The sequence below is a fragment of the Hemitrygon akajei genome, chromosome 14, assembly GCF_048418815.1.
Source record: "Hemitrygon akajei chromosome 14, sHemAka1.3, whole genome shotgun sequence".
Taxonomy (NCBI): Eukaryota; Metazoa; Chordata; class Chondrichthyes; order Myliobatiformes; family Dasyatidae; genus Hemitrygon; species Hemitrygon akajei.
Window position 1 is genome coordinate 98,060,327 of NC_133137.1, and position 15,936 is coordinate 98,076,262.

Below are 15,936 nucleotides of genomic sequence, written 5' to 3' on the forward strand. Positions count from 1 at the left end.
TCAACATGGAAAACACTCGAAGCATTGTGCTGCCTTATGGCAGTTATTTAGTTTATAATATTTTCGCTTAGTAATTCATTTTCTAGTTAAAGTTAGAAGAGTTTTAACTATATTTGTTTTCTGTACTACATCGCGGGATGCTATGACGTCACACCCGGTTTCGCGGTGTCTTGTGGGAAAATGCCGGTTTGCGATGAAACGGGACGGAGGGAGGGAGCGCATTACGCGAGCGGCTTTGGATCTGAGCGAACGCTGCTTTTAAGTTAAAGGTGATCAATAACTTTTCCTGGTAGGCTGCAATATATATATTTTTTACCAGTCGTTAGGAGATATTGGAATGTTGTTCAGTAAAGAAGTATACGCAACGTATATTTAAAAGTAGCCGCGTACGGGCACGGTTCGAAAAAAAGCATTTGCAATATGTATTTGTTTTTGTTACCATATGGATTTAATTAAAAGTTTAAAAAATCCTCACGTGTAATATCTTTCTGTGTAAATATCTCATATTACAACGTGGGACACCTGCGGCCGAAAATCCGGTGCGGCCTAAAATCCGGTGCGGCCTTTACAATTAAAAAATTGATTTTATTTCTAAAATTAGAGCCAGCGGCTTTTAATCAGGTGCGCTCTGTAGTCCGGAATCTACGGTAGTTACTAATTTCTCAAAAGACATCAGTCGGCCATCTTGGAACAAATCTATGAAGGAATAAACCCCTTTATTCTTACAAAGAAGAAAAGTAGGATCACTTAATAAAGGTTTAAATAAGTAATTTCGATAAACTAAAAAGTTTAAATTTTTTAAGATTAAAAAAATTACAAAACTGGAACCAAATTTGTAATGACTGCTTAATCACAGAATATAAATTTAAATTAGTAATTTTGGCCAGTTGTACAGGCAGAGAAGCTCCTAATAATGAGGTTAAGTGAAACTGTTTCACAGCATTCAATTCCAAATCAGCCCATGGAGGTCGTTCATCTCTATCAGCCCAATATAACCAAAAACACATATAACGTATATTAACAGCCCAATAATACATTCTTAAATTAGGCAAAGCAAGACCTCCATCTTTTTTTAATTTTTGTAAATGATATTTAGCAATAGGGGGCATAGTTTTAAAGTGATTGGAAGTAGGTACAAGGGGGATGTCAGAGGTAACTTTTTCACACAGACAGTGATGGGTGCATGGAATGCACTGCCAACGAAGGTGGTAGAGGCAGTTACAATAGAGTCTTGGAAAATGGAAAATAGATGTTATTTATGTATTTATAAATACATGATTTATGTATTTTCCATGAAAATACATGGAAAATAGAGGGCTATGCAGTAGGGAAATTTCAGGCAGTTTCTAAAGTAGGTTACATGGTCGGCACAATATTGTGGGCCGAAGGGCCTGTAATGTGCTGTAGATTTCTATGTTCTATGAAAAAGTCCATAGTCCAAATCCATAAATGCAGAAAATTGGTACCTTCCTCCAACATCATTGAAAGAGAGAGGCCTACGCTCCAGGCCCAGTGATAGGCACTGTGACATAATAAATCAAAATCCAGAACATGAATAAATCAATTCATTTTCTGGGCTGGGACATTTCAGTAACCCAGGAAGTGGTCCATGTGCCCTTCCTGAACAATTGAAGCATGTTGTTTCATGTAGCACCAGGGTCCTGGAGGAACATTGTTTTGTTTTTACTGTGTACTGTACCAGCAGTCTATGGTCAAAATGACAATAAATTTGACTTGATGTTGTTCGTAGGAAGGGCATCTATTAAAATAAAATGTTTCCTGATTTTTGAGCTTGCATTAAATTTAGATCCTCATCAATTTGCCTCTGTTTCTGAATGGAGGAGGGGGTAACAGGTTAACGGACACCATTCCTGGAAACAAATGATTTACATTGTAATCTTTGGGATGTTGTCTTGCCAAGAGTAAAGCAGCTATTTGAGCAGTGGGGTTGCAAAAAGAACTAGTGTGCAGAAATCACTCCTGTAGGCCCTTAAGACTAAATTGTAATCGCAGTTTGTATTTTGCCTGTAAATTTGGTTCCACTGCAGTCCCTGTAGCTGAGCTTTGGAAGCTGTGCGTTTCACTGCAGGGTTTAATGATAAACATCTGCTGCCCATTGCCTGCACAATCTAATCTCAGTGACAGCAGTAACACAGTGCTGGTGTGTTCAGAGAGAAGCCTCATCATTGTTCTCAATCAGCATAATTTAATCTGCCATCCTTACTGTTACTGAGTAACAGTTATGGCTCTCGCATTTGCCATAAGACAGCAGCAGAATTTGGCTCCATCGAAGCTTCTCAACCATTCCACGATGGCTGATTTATTATCCCTCTCAACCCCATCCTCCTGCCATCTCCCCATAACCTATGACACCCTTACTAATCAAGAACCTATCAACCTTTGCTTTAAATATATCCAATGACTTGGCATCCACAGCTGTCTGTGGCAATGAATTTCACAGATTCACCACCCTCTGGCTAACAAAATTCCTCCTCATCTCTGCTCTATAAAGGGACATCCTTTTATTCTGATGCCCTGTCCTCTGGTCTTAGCCTCTCCCACTATTGGAAACATCCTCTCCATATCCATTCTGTCTAGGCCTTCCAATATTCAGTTTGTTTCAATGAGATCTTCCCTCATTCTTCTAATCTCCAGCAAGTGCAGGCCCAGAGCTATCAAATGCTCCTCATAGGTTATACCTTTCATCCTTAAGGTAATTCTTGTAAACCTCCTCTAGGTACCTCTAAAATATATACTGAAATTCTGCAGGTATCTAATAACACTGTTTCCTTGGAGTATGACTGTATTTATGTAAATTACAATTCTGCCTTTAGACCTGGTCCCGTGTATCGACTGGAACTTGCTTTATATTGCCGTTACCCGTGCAAAGAGGCGTCTAGTGATGAGCCGGTCTTTGGAATGTCTTCTCTCCTTCGCCAGCGTGAGTGAGATTCTTACTGTGTTTCAGTGTGAGTAGAGCACATTGGGGAGGATTGTACATTGGACTGCGAGGCTCTTCAGATGTTTGGGCATGAACTGTGTCACACTGTGCCAAACTGGTACTGAGCTTAGTGCAGGAACAAGAGTGCTCATAGAGTTGGTGCTACAAGGGTCATTATAGCTTTGTATAGAAAAAGATGTGACATGGACCGTACTGCTGTTCCAGGATACTGGTGTGAAGCCAGCAATGAATGCATCAACCCACAATCCGGTATGGAGAAACTACCTGGGTGATGTAGAGACAGGCTGGGGTGAGCTATGTGGCTAATCAGTGCTGAGAAAGAGTCATTGAGCACCTCAGCATGGAAGCAAACCCTTCAGCTGAACTCTTCCAACCTGACCAGGTTGTCTAGTCCCATATGCCTGTATTTGCATCATATGGCTTTAAACCAGGGGTCCCCAATCTTTTTTATGCCATGGACCCCTACCTTTAACCGAGGCGCAAGATCATAGATGCTGGGGTCAAGAGTCCATCTTACAAGTGATCCATTCAAGAGTCTAATAACTGTAAGGTAGAAGCTGTCCTTGAGCCTGGTGGTATGTGCTTTCATGCTTTTATATCTTCTGCCCAATGAGAGAGAGGAGAAAAGGAAGTGTCCAGGGTGGGTTGGGGTCCTTGATTATGCTGGTTGCTCTACTGAGGCAGCAAGAAATATAGACAGAGTCCATAGAGAGGAGGCTGGTTTCTGTGATGTGCTGAGCTTCACCTATAACTGCAGTTTCTTGTGGTCACATGTAGAGCAGTTGCCATACTGAGCTCTTGGGCATCCAGAGAGGATGCTTTCTATGGTGCATAGATAAAAACTGGTAAAGTTCAACTGGGACATGCCAAACTGGGGGCAACCCACAGGTGTTGCAGGCAGCATTATAGCATGCCCACAGATCACTAACCCTAACCCATATGTCTTTACATTGTGAGAGGAAACAGGAGCACCCGGAGGAAATCCATGCGATCATGAGAATTTACAAGCTCCTTACAAGCAGCATTGGTAATTGAACTTCAGTTGCATTGCACTGACCACCATGCTGCCGTGCTATGCTGTGGGGTCTCGGCCCGAAATATTGACTGTTTAATTCCTCTCCATGGATGTTGCCTGATCTGCTGAGTTCCTCCAGCATTTTGTGGATGCTAGTTTGGATTTTCAGCATCTGCAGAATCGTTTGTGTTTTTGTGTGTCATTGTTTAATATCCATTCGAAGGGCCAGTCGAAGTTTTGTATTTGGTTCCTCAGGGAGGTACTTACTGAGCCACAGACCTACTCAGAGGTCAGAATCTATGTGTCTCTGTTTTTAAAAAAACATTTGGCACCTGTTCAAAAACATTTTTAAGATTGGAGGCCAAACACACTTTAAAGCAATGATAAACATTTAAAATATATGTCCGATTTTAACTATTCATTATCATAGAAGTGCTTCATTTGCAATATGTAACTTGTTGTAAATTATTGGGGCAGCACGGTAGAATGGTGGTTAGCATAATGCTTTTATAATGCCAGCGACCGGGGTTCAATTCCCCTCGCTGTCCGTAAGGTGTTTGTATGTTCTCCCCATGACTGTGTGTGTTTCTTCCCATGTTCTAAAGAACATGTGGATTAGCAGGTTATTTGGTCACATGGGTGTGATTGGACGATGCAGGCTCATTGGACCAGAAGGACCTACCCGTTACTGTGCTATATCTCTAAATAAAGTAAAAATTAAAATATGCATATCCCAGAATCTGGGTGTCAGAAGCAAGCACACCCTTTATTGTTCTGCTCTGATTGTCCTTGGTAAGGTGCTGTTGAGTTACCTACTTCAGTACTCAGCACTGCCTTTCAGCTTGAGGATCTAGGGCTGAATACGTGCTCAACTCAGGCAAAAGGCAGGCATATCTCTTCCAATTACAGAGCTGAGTTTCAAGATCTAATAAAGGTTTGAATGCCTGACGCATGTGAGCTTATGGTAAATTAGTCTATCATTGTCACATGCTCTGATATACGTCCTTGTATTCTGAGGGTGTGCCCACTGGTCATAGAGTCCCCCACTATAGGAAACATCCTCTCCTCATCCACTCTATCTAGGCCTTTCAACATTCAATAGGTTTCACGTGCTTTCAGGCTTTTGTATCTTCAGCCTGATGGAAGGTTGGAGAAAGGAGAACATCCAGGAAGGGTGAGGTCTTTAATTATGCTGACTGCTTTATGAGACAGTAAGAAGGGTAGACAGACTCCATTGGAGGAGAGAGGCTACCTTTGTGATGTGCTGAGTTTTGTAATAACTCTCTACACTTTTGTGTGGTCATGGGCAAACCGGTTGGCATATCAAGCTGTGATGATCATTAAATGCAAAACGATGCAGATGCTGCAAATCTGAGCTAAAATCCGATAATGCTGGGACTATTTGGCAGGCCTGATAGAAGGACTTGTATGCTAATTCTGTTTCCATTTCCACAGAAGCTGCCTAATTTATTAAGTGCTTCAGAATGTTTTTCCCTCAGTAAAACTTTTCTGTTCTCTGAGTAGGCAATATTTATTGCAATAATTACAAGGGTTCTATTCAATTGTCTTATAACAGTGGGGTGGAAGCTGTGGTTGCACCAATGGGCAAGGGGAAAAGAGAGAATGTCCAGGGTGGATGGGGTCTTTGCTTATGCTGTCTGCTTTACCGAGGCTGTGAAAAGTGTAGCAGGATCAATGGAGGTGGGGCTGGTTTCTGTGATGTACTGAGCTGTTTCGTGAATATCAGTCTTCCCATGGGAGTGGCAGAGAAGGTCAGAGTAAACAGTAAAACGCAAGAGCTGCTTTCTTATGTTTTGATAAAGAGTAGAGAACAAGAAGGATCTGGAGTTAAGCTCAGATTTAGAATTAAACATTAACACTAAACGAACAACAGGGTTTTTGTAATCAAATCTCAATGATGCAGAATCAGCTCATAAATTATTTCTCAGTTTTGCCCAAACATGGGACTATCAGATTGAAAATCAGAAAGGGGCATTAAAATTATAAACACAAGAGATTCTGCAGATGCCAAACATTACTTCAGGGACAGAGTCCAAAGGTTGACTACACACGAAGTTCCTCAGTGTGTCAGGAAGTCATTCCAAGCATATATGTACTGACCAGGAGGTGCTGACTGAGTCTGGAAGCAGATTCAAAATCAAAGTGGAAAGGTGGCATTTGTGCTTTAGTGGTGGCAGTGAGTCAGCTGACTGTGGTTCATTCCCAAGAAGAGACATTGTAGGAGGGATATGGAAGCTATAGAAGGGGTGCAGAGGAGTTTTACCAGCATGCCGCCTGGATTAGAGAGCATGTCTTGTGAGGAGAGGTTGAGCAAGCTAAGGCTTTTCTCTTTGGATCGAAGGAGGACAAGAAGTTACTTGATAGAGTGTGCAAGATGTTAAGTGTCATAGAGTAGATAGTCAGGGCCTTTATCCCACAGTGGCAATGATTAATACAAGAGGACATAATTTTAAGGTGATTGGAGGAAAGTTTGGGGGGGGGGGGGGTAAGTTGGAGGTATTTTTACACAAATTGGTAGGAGTGTAGAACATGCTGCCAAGGTGGTAGTCCAAGCAGATACATTAAGGATATTTAAGATGGGCACATGGGTGGAAGAAAAATGGAGTGATATATGGGAGAGAAGATTTAGATTGATCATCATCATCATCTTCTTAAGCCCTACTGGGACCTAGTCTGCTGATAGCCACTTGCAAGAGTCGTCTGTCCTAGGCCAACAGAATGTTGTGGTTTCCGCTTTCATCATACGGCTTCAAACGTCTCCTACGTGAAGAGCTTTCTTCTCCCACGAATGAAGTCTTTGGAACTTTTGTTGGCGTTTCTGTATCTCTGGGTTTTTTTTTCCAAGATTGGCTTGCTAGCCCCAAGTCCAGCCCTCCTCCTTTCACAGCCAGGCTTGGGACCATCCATGGCAGAGCTATTCGCTGGGTTTTTACAATTCACTGGGACTGGGTTGCTCGTCCCATCTTGGGTCTGTCCGTGGCAGAGATTTGGATTGATTGCAGAGTAGATTAAAAGGTTAGCGCAATATCATGAGCTGAAGGCTCTTACTGTGCTGTGCAGTGTTCTATGTAAGACCTATGTACTGCAGGTCCACACCATCAGTGAGCTGCTTGTTGGTGGAGGAGCTGGGCTTAGTGTGGACCGTGTTACTGCCCGGTACAGGAAAAACACCATAGTAAGTGCATGAAAGCAGTGGGCTAACTAACAGCGGGTGACTTTCCTCTTGTGATTGCAGGACCCTGCAAGACGTTAGTAATGTAAACTGCTAAAAAGCCTCTTCCTTTTTTTATTGGAAAGGCAGATGGTGGGGGAACTGTGCAACCTTGGCTGTTGCAGCAGTCCAGGAGAGGATACAGCGGAGACATTGCAGCACACGGGGGCTGGCCTTTCCTGTCGATCCCTTCCTGCCTTCCTCCCTCTTGCACTGACTACAAGCTTTCTCTATTTGTGAGCCAACCACTCCTTCTTCCATCTCTTCAGTTTGGTTCCCACCCCCCAGCAATCCTAGTTTAAACTTTTCCCAATAGCCTTAGCAAACCTCCCCACCAGGATATTGGTCTCCCTGGGATTCAAGTGCAACCCGCCCTTTTTGTACAGGTCACTCCTGCCCCAAAAGAGGTCCCAATGATCCAGAAATCAGAATCCCTGCCCCCTGCTCCAATTCCTCAGCCACACATTAACCCTCCATCTCATCCTATCCCTATACTCACTGTCACGTAGCACAGGCAGAAATCCTGAGATGACTACCTTTGAGCTCCTGCTTCTCAACTTCCTTCCTAACTCCCTGTAGTCTGTTTTCAGGTGTGCCTGTCAGTGTAAATGCGTGTGGGAGATGTCGCAGTAAAAAGCTTTATAATAAGGTGTTTAAATCAAACCACTCGTGGTATGTTTATCATCAAAACCTGACATGGCAGATATTTCACTCATGAATAATTTCTCAGTCCTGCTCATATACAAGATTCAGCTGGATTGGAAATCAAATAGAGACTGAAATAATTTTTTGTGGACCTTATGAAGAAGAGTTGGTATTTTTGCCCCTCACTGATGACTTTGAAAAGTGTGGGGTTCATGAACGACACTGTAGCAATGCAAATTCTTTGTTATGTAATGCACACACAATGCTGGGGGAACTAAGCAGGTCAGGTGGCATCTAGAGAGCAAAATGGACAAGTTTATAGACTGGTGAAGGATGTTGGTTTGAGACCCTACACACAGTATCTGGGCCCACAAAGAATTAGTTGAAGAGTTACTGCATGTTGTTGATGCAGTGTGGTTCATTCTTAGCTAATTAGGACTAGCTAAACAGAAATGAATTGGAATTGATTTATTGTAGTTACAGGTAACGATATAGAGTGAAAAGCACATCTTGGGTACTGTTCATATAGATCAGTTCATTTCACAGTGCATTTCTTAGTACAAGATAAAACTATAACAATACAGATCCTGATCCAATTTTAATCAATGCATCATAGAAAGCATTCTGTCTGGATGTATCATGGCTTGGTGCAGCAACTGATCACAGGAAACCGCAGAGAGTTGCAGCACATCATGGAGACTAGCCTCCCCTCTGCAGACTCTGCCTCCCCTCTGCAGACTCTGCCTCAGTAAAGTTGCCAACATAATCAACAAAACTGTTGAGTACCTTTTCACTATGTCTTATAACAACTAACTCAGATATTTTGCTTGCTGCAAAGGAAGACCATTATTGTACAAGGGCCAGTGATAGCTTCGAGAAAAAACAAACGGCATAGTTGCTCTTTTATACAAGTGTTATGTACCCGTGCCAGTTCAAGGACAGGGTGCATTCTGTTAGTCTGCTTAATTATTCTACTACACATTCTTCCAGTAACTGAATCTGCTTGTCTTTCATATTGTCATACACTCAAGGTCCATCAGCATAATGTTGCATGAAGACTATTAGCAAAGCACTCTGGTATAATACAGGATCCAATTTGTTACAGACAAAAATTATATTTTGTTACTACAAGTACAGTACATATCCACCACCCCATCCATCTTGGTTGTTTTCTCTTCCTGGCTGCCCTATCAGGCAGAAGATGCAAAAGCCTGAAAGCACGTATCAGTACACTTCTTCTGTTCCACTGTCATTAGTCTCTTGAATGGACCTCTTTGAATGATAAGATGGTCTCCTGGCCTTGCAATCTACCTTGTTGTCATATTGATTTATTGTTACCTGCACTGCACTTTCTCTGCAGCTTTCACTGCACTTTATTCTGCATTGCTTTTGTTTTGCCTTGCTCTACCTCAATGCATTGTGTAAGGAATTGATCTGTATGAACAGTGTGCAAGGCAAGTTTTTCACTGTTTTTAGCTACTTGTGAAAATAATAAACCAATACCAACGATTAGCTTTATTTGTCCCATGTGAATCAAGATATTGAAAATACAATGAACTGTGTCATTTGTGTCAGCAATCAACATAGCCCAAATATGTGCCTGGGCCATTCCATTATTATTACAATACGTCTGGTGCCAATATGTCACGCCCACAACTTACTAACCCTAGCTATCCATCTTTGGAATGTGGGCGGAAACTGGAACACCCAGACAATTGTCGAGAGAATGTATAAATAATTTATAGTAGGTGGTACTGTAAATATTAACATATTTAAATGTTACATTTACATTTAATATAAATTATTATTACATTAACCACTATACTACTGCACTGGCCTAATACCAAAAGTAAAGACTTTAGACCTCAACTTCTGCTGCACATTAGTTTTGACTTAGAGTTGTGGTTCCCACCTCTAAATCATGTTTAATCTCAACATTACAGGAATATTTTCTAAAGCCTGAGTTAACCACTAACCTGCTTGACAAGAGCCTGCCTGCTAAATGCTATGTCAGAGGGTGTTTGAATCATATTTCAAGGGAAGCAGTGTTAACAATGAGGAAAGCATCAAGTCTACAGGTAATTACTCAGTAGAACAATATATCTGATAGATATCATTAATAGGATGATTACTTAGTGAGGAGAAGGGAGAGGGAAGGTGGTTACACTTGTGCCACTTGGAACATGTCATGTGAGCAGTGTGGTATGCATCAGTTTCAGGATTATTATCACTGACATGCGTCGTGAAATTTGTTGCTTTGTAGCAGCAGTGCAAAAACTAAAATGTACTATAGAGTAAGAAATAAATATGAAAACTTTATAAAAAAATAAGTAGTGCAAAATAGTGAGATAGTATTCATGGGTTGTTGCACCATTCAGAAATCCATTGGTGGAGTGTGCATCCTCAACTCCTAAATCTCCTTCCTGATGCTAGTGATGAGAAGAGAGCAAGTAATGGAGGTCCTTAATGATTGATGCTGCAGTCTTGAGTCACCACCTTTTGAGAATGGCCTCGATGGTGGGGGAGGCTAGTGCCCATGATGGAGCTGGCTGAGCCTACAATTTTCTGCCATATTTTGATGATCATGTGCAGTGGTGCCTCCGTACCAGGAAACCAATTAGGTTGGTACATCTATAGAAATTTGCTTCCAGAGCCAGCGATGCTTCTCCAAGCACACATTTGCTCCCCAAACCATTTCGCCTTTAGGATTGTCACCTCACCCAAACCTTCTAAGCTACAGGTAAAGTTGATCCCTCTGGCTGGTGGTTCACCTAAGACAGTGCAGTTTTTGTTTGATGGACCATGCTGTTGGGATACAGGTTAATTAACCAAGGCATGGGTATAGGAGCAGAATTAGGCATTCAGCCCATTGAGTCTACTCCATTGTTCAATCATAGCTGACTTATTTTCCCCTTCTCTATCCCACTCTCCTGCCTTCTCCCTGTAACCTTTGACACCCTTACTAATCAAGAACCAAGTAACCTCTTTTTTAAATATACCAATTGACTTCCCTCCATGGTTGTCGGGAGCAACAAACTCCACAGATTCACCACCCTGCTCATCTCTGTTCTAAAGGGATGTCCTATTCTGAGTCTGTGCCCTTTGGTCCTTGATTCTTCATGTCCATTCTATCTAGGCCTTTAAATGTTTGGTAGGTTTCACTGAAATCCCTCCTCATTCTTCTAAACTCCAGTGAGTGCATCAAACTCTGCAACACAAGCCCAAAGCATGATCAATCCCACCCTGTGTTTAACAATTGGAGAGGTGTTCTTTTCATGAAATTCTGCACCCTTTTTTCTCCAAACGTACCTTTCTTTGCTCACTGCGGCTAAAACGTTCTATTTTAAATTCATCAGTCCACAGGACATTTCCAGAATGCATCAGGCTTGTTTAGATGTTCCTTTGCAAACTTCTGGCACTGAATTTTGTGGTGAGGACACAGGAAACGTTTTCTTCTTATGACTCTTCCATGAAGGTCATGTTTGTGCAGGTATCGATGCACAGTAGAACAGTGCACCACCACTCCAGAGTCTGCTAAATCTTCCTGAAGGTCTTTTGCAGTCAAACGGGAGTTTTGATTTGCCTTTCTAGCAATCTTACATGCGGTTCTCTCAGAAAGTTTTCTTGGTCTTCCAGACCTCAACTTGACCTCCACCGTTCCTGTTAACTGCCAGTTTTTAATTACATTACGAACTGAGGAAATGGCTACCTGAAAACACTTTGCTATCTTCTTATATCCTTCTCCTGCTTTGTGGGCATCATTTATTTTAATTTTCAGAGTACTAGGCAGCTGCTTAGAGGAGCCCATGACTGCTGATTGTTGGAACAAGATTTGAGGAGTCAGGGTATTTATAAAGCTTTGAAATTTGCATCACCTGGCCTTTCCTAACGATGACTGTGAACAAGCCAAAGTCCTAACAAGCTAATTAAGGTCTGGGACCTTGGTAAAAGTTATCTGAGAGCTCAAATCTCTTGGGGTGCCCAAAATTTTGCATGGCGCTCCTTTCCTTTTTTTCCACTCTAAAATTGTACAAAACAAAAATAATACATTAATCTTGCTTAAAATGTTGAAAAGAATGTTTTATCTTTAACTTTATGACTTCTGGAGATCAGTTCATCTTCTACTCACTTAACTATTCACAGTAACAGAAATTTTGACCAGAGTGCCCAAACTTTTGCATGCAACTGTATATATCTCAAACCTTTGCACAGTACTGTGAGCAGCATAGACAAAGGTAAATAGTCGTTTTTGCAGGACAGAAATATTAAAGTGTTGCTAATGGACAATATAATTCTTTATTTTTATGCATTATTTTCAATTGTTACCTTCTTTTGCTTCTGTCTTGCCAGTGTGCCGGGGAAGATGCCAGTGGTCCTCTCTGCAGTGCATGTGCGAGGCAGCGGCTTGGCCCCCTGATCTACCTCCTCGTTTCTCCAAAACTGGGCAAACTGTGTTAGAGCAGGCAGAAGGGGTTCTGATCCCCCTTTGAAAATATCCTGGAGTTGGGAGTGTGGTAGGAGATAGCAGTGAGATGGGTGAGAGCATGTAATTATTGTTGGAAGAGATCGGTCAACCATACGTCATATCATCTCTATCAGGAAGGATGTTGTATCTGGAACTCCCTAGAAATCTGATGAATATATCCTGCTAATTTGCAACTTGGATAAGGATTTACAGTATGTAAATATTTTTAATTCCTTTTGTCATAAAAAAGTTACTGTTTTCAATCATCTTTATGCATGTAATGTCTTATATCTGTTTTCCCTCCATAAAGCTGCTATTCATCTAACTATTGAGTTTTGTTTAATTTGTGTTCCACTTCTCTCATGGAGGTTGTAACTTCATAATACTGTTTGTTTTAAATTTTTTCTGCAGACGGCATGAGCTTCCTGGCCACCCTTACCACTTCACCAACATTGTCAGTCATCAGGTAACACAGACACACACAAAATGCTGGAAGATCTATGCAGGTCAGATGTCTATGGAGATGAATAAAGAATTGACACTTCAGGCAGAGACCCATCACCAGGACCCTTCTCAGCCCAAAACAACATTCTTGCTGCAATAAATGGAAACTCGTCTCCCATTGAATGTCAGATTTCAATGCAGAAAAATGTGAGGACTTGCATTTTGCGAGGACAAATGACGGTAGGACTTAGAAAAAGTGAACAGTAGGGCACTGAAGTGTATGGTAGAACAAAGGGACATGAGAACACCGATCCAATATTCCTTGAATGGCATCACAGGTAGATAGGGTGATAAAGAGAGCTTTTGGTGTTGTGTATTGTCTGCGGTTCTGGTTACCTACCTACGAGAAAGATAAGCTTAAACGAATACAGAGAAAATTTGCAAGGATGTTGCTGGGTTATTGCTGCTCTAAGGATGAGATTGTAACGCTATGACTACTACCCTGAGTTGGATCATCTTGGTGTCAAGTGGGGACAGAAATGGAAACCCTTACGGTGGGGGGGGGGGGGGTGTCAATATCTCTTGTAGATTTAACCTGGAGCCAGCAGATCAATGCAGCTATAAAGGCAAGACAGCAACTAGGTTGAGGAGATTTGGTTCATCAGCGAAAGCACTCCAAAATCTCTTTCAGATGTATGGTGCAGAGTACGCTGACTGGCTGCATCAGTCAGTGGGGGGCACTACTGCACAGGATCGAAGCAAGCTGCACAGAGTTGTAAGATTAGTCAGTTTCATTTGTACTATCCTCTGGAGTATTCAAGATACCTTCATTAGCAGTGCCTCGGAAAAGCAGCTTCCATCATCAAGGACCCCCACCACCCAGGACATGCCCTCTTCTCATTCTTATAATCAGGAAGGAGGGACAGAAGCCTGAAGGCACACACTCAGCGATTCAGGAACAGCTTCTTCCCCTCAGACATCTAATTTCTGAATGGACATTGAACCCATGAACACTACTCCACTACTTTCTTTTTAATTTCTGTTTTTGCACTACATATCTCAACTATTTAATATACATATATATATTTCAACTTTTTTTCTATATCATGTATTGCATTGTACAGTTGCCACAAAGTTAACAAATTTCACAATATATGCCATTGATATTAAACCTGATTTTGATTCTGAAATGAGAAAATTGAGTTAATGGTTCAGCTCCCTTGGAATGCACACGAGTTGGCCATTTTCTTTCCTACAATTTGTCCAGTTCACACTTGTGAATTTGCTTCCCAGACGTTGACCAACAGCTTCCCATCTGCTTTAAAAGCAAAGAATGAATTCTCTCCCTAGCAATGCTGGCAAGCAATTGTGCAGACCTTGCATGTCATTAGTACCATTTTTTTGCAGAGTGTTAGGCTGGGCAAACTAGGGGGTTGTTTTCTCTGTATCAGTGGAGGCTGAGGGGAGACTTGATAGAAATGTATAAGATTATGAGACTAGTTCAGTGTTAATTTTATTTATTTAGAGATACAGCACAGTAGAGGCCCTTCTGGTCCTTCAAGTTGCACTGCCCAGCAACCACAATTTAGCCCTAGCCTAATTGCAGGGCAGTTTACAATGGAACATCTTTGGACTGTGGGAGTAAACTGGAGGACCCAAGGAAAATCCATGTGTTCCACATGGAGGAAGTACAAAGTCTCTACAGAGGATGCCCAGGTTGTACTCTGAAGCTTTGAGCTGAAATTACATCATACTAACCACTACACTACCATGGCAATTACTAGTTTAATTAGTTTGAATAATATCATGGGCCAAAGGGCCTGTTTCTCTGCTGTTTAATCCAGGCAGCATCCTGTTAAATCTCCTGTGTCCTCTCTAAAGCTTCCACATCCTTCCTGTAATGAGGTGACCAGAACTGAACACAATACTTCCAAGTGTGGGCCAAGCTGCCACGCTATCTCGTATTGTGTTCTATGTGACCATTTGATCTCGGTTCCATATCTGTAAACCAAAATCATCTTGTCTGAAAACATTCTGCAAATGAGTGGTGTGGCTTTGTTTTGGGTAAAATGCTATTTGCAGCAGCCCCACAGGTTTGCATGTTGATCAAAAAGACATTGGTACTTACATTGGACTGGTATTTATATCTGTTACACTGTCAGCAATGGAATGCTTGATGGTTGCTGATTGGTGTTTTCACACACAGAATTAACTTTGCAGCAGCTTAATTCCCACATCAACTTCCCTCAACAACCAATTCTAAGGCAGTTGACCATTTGTTAACTCTTTTATGGGAGCCTGTTTTATGTGATTGCCAAGTTTACAGAAATAACAATGGCTGCAAAGATATTCATTGGATACAATTTACTCTGGAAAATTTCTGATATGATGAGACACCACATAATCTTAAATCTCCCTCAGCATTCAGGATTCTGGAGTTAATTTACAATAGTTTTGTCCTGGCACCACCTGACTCCTCCAACTACTCCACCCGTAATCAATCTGGTCATTATCTACAATTTGCACTTTCCCCAGGGATCACAGTTCCTCATCTTGGCGTAGGTGACTGTATGAAGATAATACAGTCTTGTCCCACATTACTAAGCTCTTCTAAAATGGTGCACATTATAGTTTGCTAGTGCTTCTTGGGGGGGTTTAAACTAAATTTGCAGGGGGCAGGGATCCAGAATGTGAGAGAGGATGGCGAGATGAAGAATAAAGGACAGGTGGGGACTACACGGTTCTGGAATATTAAGTGTGTAGTAGAGAAAGGAGAGGCGGAACAAGTGATAGGGAGGACACATGTACAGGGGGATGGCCTGACAGAACATGGAGTTAAATGTGCAGAAAGAATAGGTAAATTTAGGAAGGACAACAAAATTCTAGGGGCGTATAGCCCGATGGGAATTCAGGGAGCTGGGTTAAGCACAATAGGCAGAGATTCAAACAGAGAGAGAAGAAATGGGCTAAAAATTCTATATCTGAATGCACGAAGTGTCAGAAATAAGGCGGATGAGCTTGAAGCTCAGGTGCGAATGGGTAACTATGATGTTGTTGGGATAACGGAGACATGGCTGCAGGGGGATCAGACCTGGGAAATGAATGTACAAGGGTATATGTGCTATCGTAGGGACAGAAATGTGGGCAGAGGGGGTGGGGTGGCCCTGTTGGTG

General features: G+C 41.8%; 2 protein-coding genes across 5 annotated transcripts in view; one reads left to right on the forward strand and one right to left on the reverse strand.

The window, feature by feature from the left end:
• fbxo18 (F-box DNA helicase 1) overlaps nucleotides 1-13,318 on the forward strand; it is a 96,561-nt gene extending 83,243 nt beyond the window's left edge. The window contains exons 19-22 of one of the 4 annotated variants that reach the window (XR_012101464.1): nucleotides 2,835-2,941; nucleotides 9,798-9,932; nucleotides 12,205-12,531; nucleotides 12,731-13,318. Coding sequence is in view for 3 of the 4 variants with exons in the window: in XM_073066753.1 (XP_072922854.1) it covers nucleotides 2,835-2,941; nucleotides 9,798-9,932; nucleotides 12,205-12,312 (350 nt within the window). In the remaining variant the exon portion in view is untranslated. Of the gene's footprint in view, nucleotides 1-2,834; nucleotides 2,942-9,797; nucleotides 9,933-12,204; nucleotides 12,645-12,730 lie in introns of those variants that run through there. The other 3 variants (XM_073066753.1, XM_073066754.1, XM_073066755.1) reach the window with 3 other exon arrangements.
• Nucleotides 1-15,936, reverse strand: part of LOC140738840 (uncharacterized) — a 139,612-nt gene that overhangs the window by 8,693 nt on the left and 114,983 nt on the right. The window lies entirely within an intron of this gene.